Source organism: Eurosta solidaginis, chromosome 2 (assembly GCF_040869045.1).
Source record: "Eurosta solidaginis isolate ZX-2024a chromosome 2, ASM4086904v1, whole genome shotgun sequence".
NCBI classification, from domain to species: Eukaryota; Metazoa; Arthropoda; class Insecta; order Diptera; family Tephritidae; genus Eurosta; species Eurosta solidaginis.
In genome coordinates this window covers 223,259,158-223,279,449 of record NC_090320.1, presented here as the reverse complement: position 1 = coordinate 223,279,449, position 20,292 = coordinate 223,259,158, and the positions used below count along the sequence as shown (strand labels likewise).

The window sequence follows — 20,292 nt, the reverse complement described above, 5'->3', positions numbered from 1 at the left end:
AATTATTTTTTTTTTCAAGGATTGATCACTTACATGGAAATGCGTTTGGAGCGTGAAAACTTTCGGAAGAAACTAGTTCAGTTGATTATCGGCGAAGAAGAAGATACCGAGATGAAGAGTGACGCTACCGTACAGACATTTCCCAATAAAGAGGAAAAAGAAATGCTACGCTACTATTATTACATCAAGCATGGCATCGATACGATCCATGTGGCTCCCATGAGCGTGCGTGTGCTTAATAGGTAGATATGATGAGGAACACATATACTATTACATTTTACTACATTTTTTTTTTATATTTCAGAATTAACAAACTAATACGACCCGAACTAAATAAATGGCAAGGCGAACTTAATGAAACTATTAGTGAAATAAAATCGGACTATACATTCGCCATGAAGAAAGCCGTCATTGATTTTGTGTTGAATAATTCGCTGCAGAGTTTGCGCAAAGATAAGGAACAAATTGTTACACCGGAGCGCAAAGAGATTAGTATAATGATGAATCGTTGGCGATATCGGTAAGTGGTAGGCAACGTCAAGTAGTGAATGGCTTAAAAGACTTAATAGGCTTGCTTGGGGTTGTTTCTTTTAAGTGGATGACTAGAGCCCTTTTTTGGCCAGTAGCCATCATTCGTCTGTTAGTATGCCCAGGTTTCCGAGTATTTAACAAACTGTTTATTTAAAATTTTGTTTCTCTACTTTATTTGGAGTATTCCCGCCTCACTGTGTAGATTATGTTCTTTTAACAGAGGAACACCCTGTGGCAGTTATGAACGCTGTGTTTTGACAGACCCTGCAAGTCAGTGTGTTTTTTTAAGATCGGCCATCCCATCGGAGAGACGTAGTATGCAATCGGCTGGCCGAGCGCTTCATAAGTAGCTAAGAGCGTTTCTTTGATTTTGCCCCAAGTGCTGCAAACTTGAGCATTTGGAAGCAATATTATTTTCGACTACGAAAAAACCTCGGAGTCTGAGCAAAGTACTCGAGTATGTACTCTTAGTTACTTGTAACGGAATAATACTAATCGTGGCGAGCACTACCTTTATCCAAGTGAAGATTTGGAAAATATTGTAACTGATTTTGGTAAATTCTGCTTATTTTGCACCTTCTGCTATCGTTGGAATCGCTGAACTGGCGAATAAATAACTCAAATATTCAGTATAGAAATATTTCCTTTATTAAGACTACTTTGGGAGTAGTAAAATACTCGGCTACTTCGCTAAAGCGTGTTAAAATCATTCGTTATTCCTCAGATTGCGCTGATTTTATACTCTCTGTTGCCTCGTTCGCATATTTCTCCTAAGGTCTAGACTTTTCACGAACATGCCTTCTGGAACAGTTGTACCTTCTACTTGGTTATTTAGCTATATGCGTGCGTATGTGTGAGTAAGAACTTCTACCACATAAGTGTGACTGCTTCCTTTAATGTGTATATGTACATAAGAGTGGCTGTTGTGCATTTATTTAGTAGCAGCATAGTGATGTATAGAACTGCTAATATTCGCCACAATATTGTTCACCTGTCGCTATATTTGCAATTTACTTTGTACAGAAACGCAAGGAATGGCAATACTTCATCGAGCCTGGGCACATAACATGTACTATAATAACTAGTAAACCCAACTTTATACAAACGGATATAGCTCGGAAGTGTGCTTTGATAATAGTGCCGGAATTAGAAGGAAGTGCAGTACACTCATATTTTTGGTTCTTGTTGTTTCAAAGATTCAGGGTTTCGGGCACGGACAGTACTTTGCCGGATATGAATCCTAAAAACCCCTGGGACAAATGAATGTTTTGGTCTGCGGACTTTAGACGCCTTTTCCGACAGCCATGTTTTACCTCTGGTATCCTCAAAGTGCCCTAACCCACTGAAGAGCGGGTTTTCTACAGCCTAGAAGACTTATGAGAATGCATGGGATTTTTGTGGATTATTTTGTAAGTATGTGGTTGGAGGAATGAGCCACCACATTACACTTTACAGAGGTATTCTCAAAGAAACAAAATTGGAAATGTGGATCGTTCCCGTGATCGAGGACAGGGCGCATTTCAAAGGAATTAAGTCAACAGATTGCCCAACAGCGTCGTTTGATATGTCATGTTGGGCTAATATATTGAAATGCTCCGACTCATGAAAATACGTCGAACATGTACCGACCGAAATATTAACATCTTCACAGGGCCTTCACAGTTGAGCATAAAGTGACTGAATAAGACAACCAACATGAGCTCCCAGTAGGCAGTACATTTTAAAGACTACAATAACCATGGACAGATCAGCTTTTGTAGGCCCCACTAGCCCCGCGGAGCACTTGGAGTCACAACAGGCCAGGGAAACCTCGACAAAATGAACAAGAGGTGATGCCAGCCTGTCTGCCTGCCTATTCAGAATCAGTGAACAAGTGGCCAGTGGAGGCCTGACAGTTGTCAAGGATACCTTATGCTCTGGCACCCAGATAATTTTTAACAAAAAGTAGTTGGATGCCAAGCAAACCCTACAACCCTCGACCTCACGGTTGCGGAGCCTGGCCGCCTGGCTATCAGAGTAGATGTTAAATTTCCCTACAGTGGCTGATAGCTTTCCATGTACCATATCGTTTATAGCGGCGACCTCCGCCAGGAAGACACTGCAGTGATTCGGCAGCCTGAATTCCCGGGTAATACCAAGCTCAAGCTAGAATACTCCAGCCCAGCCCTCTCGTGCAGCCGTGAACAGGTTGACCAGACTCCCGTCCTATATTAATTTCCCACCCATTCATCACTGGAGGGAATATAAGTGGTGAATGTGACAACAGCAGCAGAAGCCGACGCACGATATTCTGCCTTGCCAAGCCTTGAAGTCGAAATCGGCCAGTATACTGTACTGCCCTTAATTCGCAAGTTTATATCCCAGGACACGAAGCTGTATTGCCGCCCGAGCTGCGGCCATTTGCACACTATGCCAACCGGACCATTTTTAAGAAGGAATAATGGATGAATTGTTAAAAAATAAAAGGTTTCATTATCGCCTTCAATTTCCTGAAAGACCCATCATACTTACCTGGCTACCCTCTGTCTTCATAATAAGATTTTGCTGCAACGGTATATTTTATTAATTTCTTTTGATTGTACATTAACAACTCAAACCAATAAACCTTGAGCTGTACCCGCTAATACCATCAATTTCATTTTCCATCTGAAAGGAAGAACTTACGGCTGAACGTTAATGCGTAAGCGGTTAAACTATGAAACGCTACGGTAAAAACTAAAGGAAATTTAAGTTGGATTATTACGTAAACAAAATAATAAGCTAAAAATCTTTACCAAAGGTTAAGCACAATTTCAAGACTGCCTTCATTTTGTAATTGATAAATTTACGGATTTATTTTGCAACTGTCGAGTTTAAAATTTCGTATTGCACTAATAACCAAATTCTGTGTTGAGCTAACTTTATATATACTTCGGAAGGAAATTAATTTTCAAAATATCTTCTAGCAAATAAGTAAAAAATCGTATAACATGAAATCGTGACAAAACTAATCATTTGTTATTAAATACACTATCTACTTTCTAATTAACATTTTTGTAAACACATAATATTAATGTTTAGGGCATATTTTGTATTGCGAACGATAGATCTTAGTGAATTCGTCTAGCAATGGATTTTTCCATTATATGTCAAATAGAAAGTGAAATGGCTCCTGCAGTTCGTAATCCGGAGGGTCAATTGGCACGGTGGATTGAGCGACTACATAGCTATGACTTTCCAACTGAGCATCGCAAATGGAGCACTCATGGAAATGCTGATGTCATTCGGCAGGCAAGAAATAGCTTCAAGAGGACATCTTGATTCAGGTCCTATATCCCTCGAGACTCCTCCTCATAATAATGGTAACTTCAGATCTTTGTTAAGATTTCGGATGAATACTGGTGACCAAGCATTGAAGCAACATTTAATTCAAACTGCCACATTGTAAAATCGCGTCACATCTTACACGAGTCCTCATATTCATGTGTTTCCGTTATACTGAAAAAATTGCAGAATTGATTTTCTACAGTTTATCCCGATCGAAGATTGCACTGGTAGAGGACTTGATAAATATTTCAAAGAAGCTGAGAATCAACCTGGAGTTTTTGGTTTCTCAAGGATACGACGGGGCAGCTGCAATGAGTGGAGAATGTAATTGTTGCGCTGCTGCAGTGATGGAAAAGTATCCGTCTGCACTTTATGTACATTGCGCAAGCCATTCCTTGAATTTGGCGGTTGGTGAAGAGTGCTCCATTTCTCTCGTAAGAAACTGTCTTGGGTACATAAAGCAGATAATTTCTTTCTTCAGACCTTCAGCAAAACGCGAAGCTATTCTCAAGGATGCCGTCGAAACTCTGCATTATCCAACAAAAAAAGAACGTTTGAAGCGATTGTGTGAAACAAAATGGACGGAAAGACTAGATGCTGTGATCTGCTTCCAAGAAATGTTTGCTCCCATTTATTTCAGTTAAAAAAAAACATGACTGTGGAAACGCTGAAAGTTCTAGAAATGCTTTCAGTTATCTACACATTTTGAGGACTGTAGGATTCATTGTGGCAATGGTTGTTATTAACGAAATTTTTTCTTTTGTTCAACCATTAACCTCTTACCTTCAAGGGAAAAGTGTTGATCTTCCTGCAGCAGTATCAGCGGCTAATAATCTGCCTGTTTTGTTGAAAGAAATGAGGGAAAAGGCTAGGTCAAAGTTCAAAGAAATGTTTCTTGATGCTAAAGAATTCGCTGAATCTATCGGAGCGAATATTGAAGTTCCTAGGATTGTGAGTCATAAAAAAAATCGAGAAAACTACGAAAACAGCTCAGCAGAAGAATATTTTCGCAAAATAATATTCATCCCTTTCATCGATCACTTCATATCTTCAGTGTCTAATAGATTCATCAAGCATAAAAACACATTTTCCATTATTGAAGTAGGTGAAAACGTTTCTGAAACTGTCGAAATAATAATGGATCAGTAGCCAGCACTTACTGGAACAGCGGTATCTATGTTGGAAAATGAAGTCCTAGTATGGAGACAACGTTGGGTTGCAGCAGAAGATCACCCAAAGACATTCAACGACGCATTAAATCTTTGTAATGAAGAATTTTTTCCACACTTTTTCAAGGTTTTGAAAATTGGAGTCACGTTAGCAGTAGCCATTACCAGCAGTGAACGAAGTACTTTAACATTGAGGCGTTTGAAAAATTGGATAAGGAATTCAACCGGAGAAGATAGGCTGAGTGGACTTTATTAAGTATCAATAGAAATATTGATATCACAGTGGAAGAAGTCACTGTTCGAAAGCTGAGGCCAAAGAAGACATAAAATACGTTCGGTTGATTGTAATAATGTCAACGGATAAATGGGTCATGGAGAAACTAAGGAAATGTCAGTCAGAAGATGCAGATCTAGTACATGTGATGCAATGGCTCGAACGAAACGAACGACCAACTATGTCATGTTGGGCACAGAGGAACAGTTAGCAATAGATATTCGGCTGCTTACATGCAATATTGGAGAGTGAGATTAGTCAATGTATGCGAAAACTGATAGTTCTCCGAAGACCAAGAAAAATGATCCCCGTTGTTCTCAATAAACTCCATAACGGTGCAAGCTTAGGACGTCTTGGAACCACAAAGACATTGTGGAAAATTAAGCAGAGGTTCTATTGGGTTGATTGTCGAGGGTCGGTCTCAAAATTTATTGCCAAGTGCGACATTTGGATTAAAGTAAAAAGGCTGAAGCCCCAGAGCCGTGAGCAAATGAAGCAATATAACTCTGGTAAACCACTTAAAATGATCGCAATGGTTGTCGCTGGTTCATTTCCTACTACCAAACGCGGAAATAAATATGTACGCACTAGTTGGTTATGGATTATTTCAGCAAATGGCCGGAGGTATACTCTATTCTAAACCAAGATAAGGTCGGTCAATAAAGACCTCGCAAATAGACAATGTATCCATAGTCTTACTGAACCTTGTATCACGACCATTACCTTAGAACTTACATTATAAAATAAGTACCTCCCCTTGTCGAATACTGACCTAGCTTAATAGCTGCCTAGAGAGCTACCAATTCTAAACCGTTTTTTCCTGTAGCTCACACCTGCTACTTCTGCTGTTACTAACCAGGCCTAACTTATAAGCATGTGACGGCAAAAGGCAATGTCCCGTGAGCCCTAAGTCTTCTATCTTTAGAGATATAAGGAACTAACAGTCTGACGTCGTAGGACTTGCACGTGTGTTAATAAATTTTACAGCCCCGCGATTCTATCAACTCATTTCCTGCTTGGTGCATGGAAGTCCTTTCTCCTTTCAATTTCTTCCAAACGGATTGGGACGTCTGCCGTTGATTTATCGAGTGCTGCTGCACCCGCTTTTGCCAACTCAATGACTTTTTCGTAACCTTCTATCTCTTTATGGCTGGAAACCCAGTATAGATGTATGGTCTGGCCTGAGCGAATTCTTTCCATTCCAGGATACGTCTTGATGAAGTACTGTTTGAGATAATTGATGCAGACAATTGCAGAAGTGTTTACAAACGCAAGAGTTATAGGATATGGTGTACAAATCGAGTTACATTCTGACCAAGGCAGGAATTTTAAATCATCTGTATTCCAAGAAATGTGTAAGACATTGGGCATTCGAAAAACTCGAAAAACTGCATTGCATCCTCCGTCCAATGGTATTATGGTTGTTGTTGTTGTTGTAGCGACAAGGACACTCCCCGAAGGCCTTGGGAGTGTTATCGATGTTGGTGGTCCTTTGCCGGATGCAGATCTGGTATGTTCCGGTACCAAGCCCGACCATATCGGGAACGATTTTTTATGACCACGTGCGACCTTCTTGGTTATCCCGCTCTTCCACCCCCTATATCCATGAGGAGTTCGGGGTCGCCAGAGCCTTGGCTGTAAATGAAACAGGATTCGCCACGGATAGGTGAGGTTGACAATTGGGTTTTGAGAAGCTGTATATTGCGCTGGCAACCTGAAAAGGTTGCGCTACACAACCCCTTGAATCTGGTATTTTATTCGCCTCTTACGACAGGCATACCTACCGCGGGTATATTCTGACCCCTAACCCGCTGGGGAGCCAATGGTATGGTGGAACTATTCAATAGAACCGTGGGAGAAATTAAGGAAAGAAGTAGACAAATTGCGTAAATATACAAATAGCGATCGACAGTACATGAGACAACGGGCCAAACTCCCGCATAGGTAATTTTTGGCAGAGACCTTCTACCACCAGCTGACTTGAAGTTTGACTAATGCCGATGAGGAAGGAAATACCAGAAAAACTACTATTGTCTTGAAGGAAGAGATGAGGGCAATGCACGTTCGAAAAGTTTTTTTGTAGGGAAATTTAAAGTTTTTATACAACCCACAACGAAAGAAAGGTTCCTCCCCGAAACTTCAATGTAACTGGGAGGGCCCGTACTAAGTTGTAAAACGTATCAACGAAGTTGTTTATCGCCTACAAACCATTGGCAAACCACACAACAAAATTAAATACGTTCATATGGAACGGCTGACTACGTTTGGATAGAGAAATTTGTTTGATCGGGACGATAAAAAATATATAATATAAAAATATATATAATATGAAAATATAATATAATAAATAAATGCTGCACAACCACAACAGCAATGTAAGCTGATAAGACTATAAAAAATCACGGAAACATGTGAACAGCAAAAAAAGAGCAGAAATTACTCACACATATGTACAGCAATAAAGAGCGCAGACGTTACTCACCTATATGTACAGCAATAAGGAGGGCAAATGAAATTACATACACTTGAGATATACATGTATATAGCAAAATCCAATATGAGATGCAGAAACGAGAAATAAATAAGCAACCATTCGAAAAGTCTGTTCGCGAGAAGTCTAGATCCTTGGAGAAATAGGTGAACGAGGAAAATGAATAATAAAAATGCAGCGCTAGCTAAGGAATACCTAACCTAACGCTATCATTGATTATATTGATTTTGTCACGCGAATACATTAAATTGTGAAGATTTACTACCATAGTTGTGCTGTTAATAAAGAGCTTTTTATATACATATGCGTTTGTTTATTCGACAGTTCAGTCATGCGAACTATAATAGAAGGCGCAAAATTATCGAAATTTCCAGCAATTCGTTTCAATAACAATTAAATACAAATATCCATATAATTTACATAATTAATTGGCGCCAATTCAACACATCATTGGGCGCTTTCACACTATTTAACCCCCAGCGGGCTTAGAGTATACCCGCGGCTGGTTTGCCATTCCTAAGAGGCGATTAATACTGTTTTCACACAGAAACTTAATGATTTCATTTAACCTTCTAATGAAATCGTAAATTGTTTACTTTCGCACAGAAGTAACTGCTCGATTAGTATGAAGGATGAAATGTCAAGCGAATAAAATGAAAATGCTATATGACAGACAATGACATTTACTTTGACAAATGACATTTTTAAGCACTGAACACACCAAAAACTAAGAAACTGAACGCTGCAAACAGAGTGGCATTGGGCTTTTGATTTCATTAGGCATTCGATTAGTCACTAATGAAATAATTATAGATTCGAATTTTGTAGGGAAGATTGAGCTCAATAAGCGCCTTAATGTAGAAAACTGCTTTTATGTGAAAATAGTATAAAATGCCCAATTGATTCAAGGGGTTGCCAGCATATAATATAAAATTGCATACATTTTTTCTCAATGGCAACGCCGTGAGTTGTCACTTTTGATCGTAATAGCGTCTACTGTTTGCGCATGTGGTCAAAAGCTTGTGAAAAAATAAACAAATTTACAAAAAGAGTTCAAACCACGTGCATAGGAACTTTGTATATGAAAGAGCTTTTTTATACTCAGAGTGCTTTGCACACAGAGTATATTAGCTTTGATTGGATAACGGTTGGTTGTACAGGTATAAAGGAATCGAGATAGATATAGACTTCCATATATCAAAATCATCAGTATCGAAAAAAAATTTGATTGACCCATGTCCGTCCGTCCGTCTGTCCGTTAACACGATAACTTGAGTAAATATTGAGATATTTTCACCAAATTTGGTACACGAGCTTATCTGGACCCAGAATAGATTGTTATTGAAAATGAGTGAAATCGGATGATAACCACGCCCACTTTTTATATATATAACATTTTGGAAAACATATAAAACCTGATTATTTAGTAAATAATACGCCTAGAATGTTGAAATTTGATAAAAATTAGAAATTTTTTTTAAATGGGCGTTGCACCGCCCACTTGTGATAAAATCAATTTTACAAATATTATTATTCATTAATCAAAAATCGTGAAACCTATCGTAACAAAATTCGGCAGAGAGGTTGCCTTTATTATAAGGAATGCTGTGAAGAAAAATTAACGAAATCGGTTAAGGACCACGCCCACTTTTACATAAAAGATTTTTAAAAGGGTCGTAGACGAATAAAATAAGCTATATATTTGCAAATAACAGCTTTATATCAAGTGTATTTTTAACAATAAATAGCAAAAACTTCAAATTTAAAAAAAAATGGGCGTGGCACCGCCCCTTTTATGACTAAGCAATTTTCTATGTTTCGGAAGCCATAACTAGAAGAAAAATTAACGTATCGTAATGAAATTGTGTAAACATATTTTCCTTATAGCAGAAAATATTTCTAGTAAAAATGGACGGGATCGGTTAAAGACCACGGCAACTTAGATATAAAACAAGTTTAAAAGGGTCGTAGTCTAGAATAATACTTGGCAAAAAATAGTTTTGAATCGTTGATATTTCCCTTATCAAGTTTTATTGTAAGAGAAAATGGGGAGACATTTTTTTTAAATGGGCGGTGCCACGTGTTATGTAGAAAAGAAATTTATCTGAAATGAAATGTACAATTGAAGCTCACGCTGAGTATATAATGTTCGGTTACAACCGAACTTAGACATCTTTACTTGTTTTACTCTAAAATTTTTATAATTATATAAATATGTATTCGCCCATTTAAAAAAAATGTCTCCCCATTTTCTCTTACAATAAAACTTGATAAGGGAAATATCAACGATTCAAAACTATTTTTTGCCAAGTATTATTCTAGTCTATGAACCTTTTAAACTTGTTTTATATCTAAGTTGCCGTGGTCTTTCACCGATTCCGTCCACTTTTACTAGAAATATTTTCTGCTATAGGGAAAATTTGTGTACCAAATTTTATTACGATCCGTTAATTTTTCTTCGAGTTATGGCTCCCGAAACATAGAAAATTGCTTAGTCATAAAAGGGGCGGTGTCCATTTTTTTTAATTTTAAGTTTTTCCTATTTATTGTTATAAATCCACTTGGGAAATGAAATACCATTGATATAATGCTTTGTTTTTTGCAAAGATATAACTTATTTTATTCGTCCACGACCTTTTTAAAAATCTTTTATATAAAAGTGGGCGTGGACCTTAACCGATTAATTTTTCTTCAAGGCATCCCTTATAGTAAAGACAACCTCTCTGCTGAATTTTGTTACGATAGGTTTAACAATTTTTGATTTATGATTAATTATATTTATAAAATTGAATTTTTATCACAAGTGGGCGGTGCCCCGCCCATTTTTAAAAATGTTTTCAAATTTTTATCAAGAGTCTCAATATCAGTCCACACGTCAAATTTCAACATTCTAGGTGTATTATTTACTAAAAAATCAGGTTTTTTGTGTTTTCCAAAATGTTTTATATATAAAAAGTGGGCGTGGTTATCATCCGATTTCGCTCATTTTCAATACCAATCTATTCGGGGTTCAGATAAGCTCAATAAATTTTTTTTTGGATAATGATGATTTTGATATATGGAAGTCCATATCTATCTCGATTCCTTTATACCTGTACAACCAACCTTTACCCAATCAAAGTTTCTATACTCTGTGTGCAAAGCACTCTGAGTATAATTAATAAAATTTTTCTCAATTTTCGAAACTTTTTATTAACAGCTTTTAGAATATTTCTGAATGTGCAGTCTTGAAGCCCATTCAATTGTAGTGTAATAGTGTGCAAGTTTCAAGTAGATGAGAATTACCGTTAATTTTTTTTCCCCCCGAGGTTGTTGCCCGTATCTTCCATATAAAAACAAATTTTGTTCATGCGGTGTATGGAAAAAATTGGGAACACCCTCTTGAAACTTGCATATTATTACACTACAGTTAGATGAGCTACAAAACTGCACACTCAGAAATTTTTTGAAAGTTTTTATTTAGTCTGGAAAAGTGATGAAAATTTTATTAATTGTTGGGAGCTTTGTGTAGCTTTGAAATGTATATACATAGGTATATATAGTTTGTGTTATAGTTAGAACGATATTTTAAATTTCAATTGCTAAAAACTAATAAATATTCCGAACGGCATCTGCAAGGCAGATGAGTTTTCACTGACAGCTTTTCATGACAGAAATACACTCGGAGTGCTTGCCAAACACTGCCGAGGGGCGACTCCGCTTAGAAAAAATTTCTTATAATTGAAAAACCTTATTTCTAAAATTGTGATGTTGCTTTGCCCTGGGTGTTAACCCAGTATTCTCGGTGTGGTAGGCAGAGCACGCTTCCATCACACCACGGTGGCCGCCAATTTGATATGGATAAGTAAAAATATGGTTACGACTATGGCGTTAGGGTTAAGGAAGTCTAACTGACCCTTTAATGATGCGTATCAAAGGGAAGGGGTTAGGCTGTATTTTAATTTGGATTGGGAGTTTTATTTCTGAATATTATTTTTTCTTAAATGCATTCATTTGTTTTTATTTTGTTTCAGCTACGACGAGAATCGCTGTAAACTTAAGAGAATACTCTTTTGCATTCATCGTAGCGTTGCCAGTATTCTCGATTTATGGAGCGCAAAATACAAAGATTTGTGCTTCGTTAATGTCAAAGAGCTGGCAAAAGTTAAGGAACCCTTTGAAATATTTGAATTCACCGTAAGTTCTTGTTTTTGGAAAATGTATATTTTTTAAATAATAATAACCATTCCTTACGGTTATATCTGCACAGTATGAGTGCGGAAGACACATTGATATGACAAAACAACATCTTGAAAAAGAATGGTATGGTGAGATTCATCAAATCTTATTGCGTGCCAGTAGACGTGGTCTCCTGCCCGATGTGAGACGAATGAAGCTATTGCAACGATTTTACAATTGTGTCGCCGCCCTAATGACACAGCAATTGGAGGACATTTGTATACGAAGCTTGAATAATTATACAAACTTTATATGCGATTTTGGAGTAAGTCAAATTCAAATAAGTGAACGGGGAGGTTCCATGATTATAAAACTGGAGACAGTGTTGTTGTAAAAACCTTCAAATATCCTAAAAATATTAAATTTTATATTAAAACTAGCAGACCCGGCAGACGTTGTTCTGCCCTAAATTGGCCTATCTGCATACATTTTAATAAGCCTTTTCCGTCTAACTCTGCCCTACCCCTCTACACTTTTTTTAATCTTTTTATTCACTTCTCCTTCCGTCTTTTTCGCTTCATCTCCATCTTCGTCTCATTCTATCTCTTTCACAGTCTCCTTCTCTCTTTTCTCTTCTCTCAAGTTTTTCTCCTTCTTCTTCATCTTTTATTGCCACTCCGAGTCTCAGTCTCAGTCCCAGTCCTAGTCCTAATCCCAGTCCCAGTCCCTTTCTGGTATACTTCCCGGAAAAAAGCATCGTAAATACTAATATAGGCAAAATTTATATATGAAATTTCAGGCAAATCGAATAGGACGTATATAAATAGGTATATGGGTATTATTAATTCTTGTCTTTATTTCGGCTTTGCATGCATATTTATCAGTTTTGCCAGGTTGATGCGACTAAATCGAATATCACAATGAACTTTAGCCACTCAGCGGTGTAAAACTTACTCTGTATTATAGTACACATCAACAGCTTCAATTTGATACCATGTTTTGGCCTACATATCGAGACCGTAGTCACCCAGCGGTGTAAAACTTACTCTGTACTAAAGCACATATCAACAGCACAACAAACACATTCTAGGTGTACCCTTTTCCACGTTTTGGGCTATATCTCGAGACCCAAGCCTCCCAGTTGTATGAAAATTATCCTGTACTATAGCACTCATCAACAGCTTTCATATGATATCCATATTATATAAGCACATTCTAGGGGTACCCGGGTCCACGTTTTTGGCTATATCTCGAGACCCTAGCCACCCAGTTGTATGAAAATTATCCTGTACTATAGCACTCATCAACAGTTTTCATTTGATATCCATATTGTATAAACACATTCTAGGGGTACCAGGGTCCACGTTTTGGGCTATATCTCGAGACCCTAGCCTCCCAGTTGTATGAAAATTATCCTGTACTATAGCACTCATCAACAGTTTTCATTTGATATCCATATTGTATAAACACATTCTAGGGGTACCTGGGTCCACGTTTTGGGCTATATCTCGAGACCCTAGCCTCCCAGTTGTATGAAAATTAACCTGTACTATAGCACTCATCAACAGTTTTCATTTGATATCCATATTGTATAAACACATTCTAGGGGTACCCGGGTCCACGTTTTGGGCTATATCTCAAGACTCTAGCCTCCCAGTTGTATGAAAATTATCCTGTACTATAGCACTCAACAGTTTTCATTTGATATCCATATTGTATAAACACATTCTAGGGGTACCAGGGTCCACGTTTTGGGCTATATCTCGAGACCCTAGCCTCCCAGTTGTATGAAAATTATCCTGTACTATAGCACTCATCAACAGTTTTCATTTGATATCCATATTGTATACACACATTCTAGTGGTACCCGGGTCCACGTTTTGGGCTATATATCGAGACCCTAGCCTCCCAGTTGTATGAAAATTATCCTGTACTATAGCACACATCAACAGTTTTCATTTGATATCCATATTGTATAAACACATTCTAGGGGTACCCGGGTCCACATTTTGGGCTATATCTCGAGACCCTAGCCTCCCAGTTGTATGAAAATTATTCTGTACTATAGCACTCATCAACAGTTTTCATTTGATATCCATATTGTATAAACACATTCTAGGGGTACCCGGGTCCACGTTTTGGGCTATATCTCGAGACCCTAGCCTCCCAGTTGTATGAAAATTATCCTGTACTATAGCACTCATCAACAGTTTTCATTTGATATCCATATTGTATAAACACATTCTAGGAGTACCCGGGTCCACGTTTTGGGCAATATCTCGAGACCCTAGCCTCCCAGTTGTATGAAAATTATCCTGTACTATAGCACTCATCAACAGTTTTCATTTGATATCCATATTGTATAAACACATTCTAGGGGTACCCGGGTCCACGTTTTGGGCTATATCTCGAGACCCTAGCCTCCCAGTTGTATGAAAATTATCTTGTACTATAGCACTCATCAAAAGTTTTCATTTGATATCCATATTGTATAAACACATTCTAGGGGTACCCGGGTCCACGTTTTGGGCTATATCTCGAGACCCTAGCCTCCCAGTTGTATGAAAATTATCCTGTACTATAGCACTCATCAACAGTTTTCATTTGATATCCATATTGTATAAACACATTCTAGGGGTACCCGGGTCCACGTTTTGGGCTATATCTCGAGACCCTAGCCTCCCAGTTGTATGAAAATTATCCTGTACTATAGCACTCATCAACAGTTTTCATTTGATATCCATATTGTATAAACACAATCTAGGGGTACCCGGGTCCACGTTTTGGGCTATATCTCGAGACCCTAGCCTCCCCGTTGTATGAAAATTATCCTGTACTATAGCACTCATCAACAGCTTTCATTTGATATCCATATTATATAAACACATTCTAGGGGTACCAGGGTCCACGCTTTGGGCTATATCTCGAGACCCTAGCCTCCCAGTTGTATGAAAATTATCCTGTACTATAGCACTCATCAACAGTTTTCATTTGATATCCATATTGTATAAACACATTCTAGGGGTACCCGGGTCCACGTTTTGGGCTATATATCGAGACCCTAGCCTCCCAGTTGTATGAAAATTATCCTGTACTATAGCACTCATCAACAGTTTTCATTTGATATCCATATTGTATAAACACATTCTAGGGGTACCCGGGTCCACGTTTTGGGCTATATCTCGAGACCCTAGCCTCCCAGGGGTATGAAAATTATCTTGTACTATAGCACTCATCAACAGCTTTCATTTGATATCCATATTGTATAAACACATTCTAGGGATACCCGGGTCCACGTTTTGATCTGAAGACCCTAGACACGTAGCGAAAAAAAGGTAGACGTTGGCCGATTCTCAGACCTACCCAATATGCTCACAAAATTTCATGAGAATCGGAAGAAAAATAATTACCATAACTGGTCTTTATATAATGAAGCTGATTTAAGTATCAAATTATGTAAGCCCTATATTTTTTACTAACAAATGTATCGAACAGTATTCGCTTTGTCCCACCCGTGACAAAAAAAAAGTCGAAAGCTGTTATTTTAAGTTTAGCAAGTCGTTCTTTCTTTTCAAATTTGTTACACAATGTTAGAAACTCGTTTTAAATTTAGCCAGTTTTGACTTATTCGAAGTTATTTTTTCATGGCCGTTGAATCCGATTTAAACTCTTATGGCACAGCAACAATAAACTTTTTCATATAGATGCGTTCAACGCAGTCTTATGCATGTCAGTAATATCGCCACGATTCACGCAAGATGGAGTTTTAGACTTGGAAATTGAAGTTTATTTCGCCTTGCTCATTCACATAAGGCCTTAATGTAGAAAAGTTTACTAATTATTTCATTAACCCTCTTTATGAAATTAGTATTAAATAGCAATTTTTTAACTGTGAAAAATGTGTAAAAAGTACCAACACGTGGGAAAAATAATTTCACTTGCAAAATTTGAAAGCACCCTTAGCCATAGCAAATTTTAATTCTTCTTCTTATGCTTTGCCTGTAACAATTTGAAAGTTTGCTACTTTTTCATCTCAGATGGTGCCAGTGTCGCCAATCTGCCGTTCTCCATAAAAATACGTACAATATGCTCATACTGCATAAGATTGCGTTAAACGCCTCTATATGAAAAACTGGCACCCAGCGGGTTAGGGGGTTAGAATATACCCGCGGTAGGTATGCCTGTCGTAAGAGGCGACTAAAATACCAAATAGATTCAAGGGGTTATGTAGCGCAACCCTTTCAGGTTGCCAGCGCAATATATAGCTTCTCCAAACCCAATTGTCAACCTCAGCTATCCGTGGCGAATCCTGTTACATTAACAACCGAGGCTCTGGCGACCCCGAACTCCTCATGGATCTAGGGGGTGGGAGGGCGGTATGGCCAAAAGGTCCCATGCGGAACGTACCGGATCTGCATTCGGCGAAATACCATCAACATCGATAACACTCCCCAAGACCTTCGGGGAGCGTCCTTATCGCTACAACAACATCAACATATGAAAAACTGCTTACGTGACCTAACTTTAAGAGAAATAAGTAAGGAAGGATAAGTTCGGGTGTAATTGCCTTCTTTTAAAAGTGGGCGGTGCCACGCCCATTGCCCTACTAATTTTCTATTCTGCGTCATAAGGTCAACCCACCTACCAAGTTTCATCGCTTTATCCGTCTTTGGTAACGAATTATCGCACTTTTTCGGTTTTTTTCGATATCGAAAAAGTGGGCATGGTTATAGTCCGATGTCGTTCATTTTAAATAGCGATCTGAGATTAGTGCCCAGGAACTTAGATACCAAATCTCATTAAGATGCCTCAAAATTTACTCAAGTTATCGTATTTACGGGCAGACGGACGGAGATGGCTAAACGAATTTTTTTTTTCGCCCAGATTATTTTGATATATAGAAGGCTATATCTATCTCGATTAGTTTATGCCGTTGCGGGGTACCGTTATGCGAACAAAATTAATATACTCTGTGAGCTCCGCTTAGCTGAGTATAAAAAGGTATTGATATTTTAGTGAGAAAATTCGTGAAAAGTAACTGTTCCTTCTAAAAGAACACATTTAGGGCTGCTATGAAACAGTTATTTTGTCTTTACGATCACCATACAAATTAGCATAGAAAGATATTAAAGAATTAAATCTGGGAGAGAAATGAAATGCTAACCAAACAGTTTCTGTTGTATACCCAGAAACCTGGGCATCCCAACAGACATCTGATTGATGAGCCTATACAGCCCAGGGGCTAAGGAGTAATCTCCGTAAGCATTATGAGGAAATACGGCACCTGAGAACGCAACCGTATGAAGCTAAAAACACAAACAGCTCCTCAGTGAAATCCACAAACAGGCGTCGGACTTCTATGCAAGGAATTGCCCGGTGAATCCTGTACTTAAAGAACAATACCCAAAACTATCAGAGGAGGAACGCACTCTCCCTAGAGAAACGCGCGTCACTCTAGCCCAACTTCGATCTGGGTACTGTAACAGGTTAAACTTTTACCTATCCAGAATCAACCCCGACATACAAACATATGTCCTGCTTGTAATGTGTCCCACATGACACCAACTATCTCTTTAACTGTATTGTGGAACCAACGCCTCTAACACCCCTCTCATTATGGTCCACCCCTGTTGAAACAGCAAGTTTCCTTGGGCTCCCGTTAGAGAACATTGATGACAATTTGTGATCGGTCGCACCTATTGGATGGGGCGAAGCACTGCTACAACAACAACAAAAAAGATAAAATATTGCGTACAATTGTCCCACCCTTGACGATGGAACATCCAAAGTGTGCAAGTTGCAAATATTAGTTGGAAACAAAAATCACTAAAGCTTTATTTATCTCCCTATATTTTCAAGTAATTTAACTTTCTCTTTTGCAGAAAACTAATCCCGGCATTAAGATAAGTCTCATACTCGAAGATGAAGACAGCATTACATTCAATCCGAATTTTTCCAAAGTGCAAAATGAACTCTTACGAGTTATTGAATCCATCGTCATTTCTATTGATCAGATGCCACGTATAGAGAATAAACTTTATACGGAATTGAAAATCTCCGATAAGTTCATTTTAAATCCTGCTATACCTGAGTCGATTATTTCCGAAGCACGTAACCGCATTTGCGCCTTGTTGGAAGAGCAACGCATTGGACCCGAATTGCGACTGCAAGACTTCGATCAGTTCATTGATCTAATGAATGGGGTTGATGCCGAACGTATCTCAAGATTTATCGAATCTGAACCAACTTTTGAACAATATTGTGAAATGGTGTTGGCATATCGACGTAAAGAGGAACAAATAATACAAGATATTTGGGGCGTACTACGTATGGGCCTCTATGAGTTCCATCGTGAAAAATTCATAACAAATTTAGAACAGTTTGCTAAATATATGCAAAAGGATTTGTTGGAGAAAATGGTTGCCGATCAGCAGTTGCAAATCTCCAAGTTGGGTAAAGAATATGAAAGCATTGCAAAGAAAGCTTTGACAATACCACAGACAACGGCTGAGTTGATGGCACTCAAGGAATTTGTGATCAATGCCGAAGAGGCATTGATACCAGAAATGGAACAACGTTTGAAAGTGGTGAGTGGACTAGGGCTTATGGTTATTTATGCCCGGTTTATAAGTGCCAGTTAAAGTTGACTATAGAGTTTAACCTTTCCCCTTAGTTCGATAACATAAAATTTTGCTGCTTATCTCAGCTTAAGCGGCTGAAATATCAGGGTTAAACTCTAGTCAACTTTGAGTTATAAGTCTGAAGTACATATATAGGTCGGGCTCTGAGCAATTTCGTAAAAGCGGGACGAGCGGTAGTTTGTTATAGAGATCCTGTTACATGTTATTTCAAGTTAGGAGCAGGTGGTCTTACTTTCGAGTTCTCTTTTGGGAACAGACTTCCGTATAATTTCGGAATCGGTTTAGTATCCGAAACTATTTCGGTCAACCTCCGAATCATTTAGCATTGTGAGACGATGCGGACTATTTTGGGGCTATCTACTGGTCGTTTCGGAACTCTTTCCAGTCTCACTTCGCTATCATTTTGGTACGATCTCCTGAAAATTTCGCGTTAGTTTTAATGTCATTTCAGGATCATTCTGCGATAATTTGAATACCATTTCGAGAACAATCTTTAAATCACTTATACCCACTTGCAGAACGAAAAGTTAACTTTTTTTTAGAGTTAGCTACGAATGAAGGTTTAGGGCATGATTCTCCATTACGAAACGAGCGTTCGTTTCGCCTCAGAGAACGATGGAAACATATCAATTGACAATTGCATTCGCCGTCCTGTGAACTTTTCGATCCGCAAGTGGGCCTCAGAGATTGTTTTCGGTATTATTTCGGGTTTTTTGTTTGTTCTCAAAACATTTTGTATAATTTCGGTACTTTTTTCCGTTATTTTTTTTTTGAACTCTACGGTATCACTTCGGGATCATATCGGGTATACTTTCATAATTATTTCGAGGCTTTTAAGAATCATACCATTATTTTCTGATATTTTCGGGATTGTTTTAGAAATCATTTTGGAATTTTTTTCGTGACCATTTGGAGACTATTTCCATACCATTTCTGGACTACCAAGTGGCAAATATTTCTGGACTCTTTTTGATAACTTTTGGCTTGTTTTCAGATCACTTTGAAATATTTTCGGATAAATTTGGAATACAGGACTGTCTTCGTATCATTCGAGAATATATTGGTAAAATATTCGAATAGTTTCAGATTCATTGAAAATCAATAAGTGGCAATTTTCGGGCTATCACATAATCATATCTAACTTATGCTAGGGATAATTTCAGTAGCATTTCGATTTTTTTCAAAGACCATACGAGACTTACTTCGCGGTATTGCTTTAGAGACCAATACGGTGTTTTTGGTTTGTGTATATGAACAGTTCGAAGTTATTTTATGGGATCATTGGGGAACTGTTTCGGACATTTCAAGATCATTTCTGATATAAATATCTCCGGATCTTTTTGAGACTATGTTTAGAGCATCTCGGGACTATTTTTGGAAAATTTCAAGAATGCTTTCATAATAGTGTCGGGATTGTTCACGGATAATTTTGGGACTATTTCTGAATCATTTAGTGGGAGTTCTCTGATTATTTTGATGGTACTTTAGAATAATTCTTGAAAGTATTATTCGGAATTAATTAAGATACAGGTCAGTATTACTTCAAAACTATTTCGGAATTGCTCTGGAGATATTTTCTAGATTATTTAGGGCATGTTTTGATACTACACGGCTTTCTTCGGACCATTTGAGTTTTGCTTCGTTTTCTTTATCGTTTTGCGACAATTTCATTAAGCTATTGAAATTATTTCGTGATCGGTTATATTGGTCTTAGAAATTCTT

At 38.0% G+C, this 20,292-nt stretch overlaps 1 protein-coding gene and 1 long non-coding RNA gene across 2 annotated transcripts in view; one reads left to right on the top strand and one right to left on the bottom strand.

Moving 5' to 3' along the window:
* The window catches only part of Dhc36C (Dynein heavy chain at 36C), a 99,000-nt gene that overhangs the window by 331 nt on the left and 78,377 nt on the right, over positions 1 to 20,292 (top strand). The window contains exons 2-6 of the mRNA XM_067769206.1: positions 20 to 242; positions 305 to 520; positions 11,785 to 11,947; positions 12,021 to 12,254; positions 17,812 to 18,516. Coding sequence (XP_067625307.1) covers positions 20 to 242; positions 305 to 520; positions 11,785 to 11,947; positions 12,021 to 12,254; positions 17,812 to 18,516 — 1,541 coding nt within the window. The remainder of the gene's footprint in view (positions 1 to 19; positions 243 to 304; positions 521 to 11,784; positions 11,948 to 12,020; positions 12,255 to 17,811; positions 18,517 to 20,292) is intronic.
* LOC137240621 (uncharacterized) lies at positions 1,215 to 3,398 on the bottom strand. Its single transcript, XR_010949780.1, has 3 exons — positions 3,306 to 3,398; positions 3,043 to 3,246; positions 1,215 to 2,938 (listed from the first exon to the last, which is right to left on the bottom strand). It is a non-coding gene; the product is annotated as an uncharacterized lncRNA (long non-coding RNA).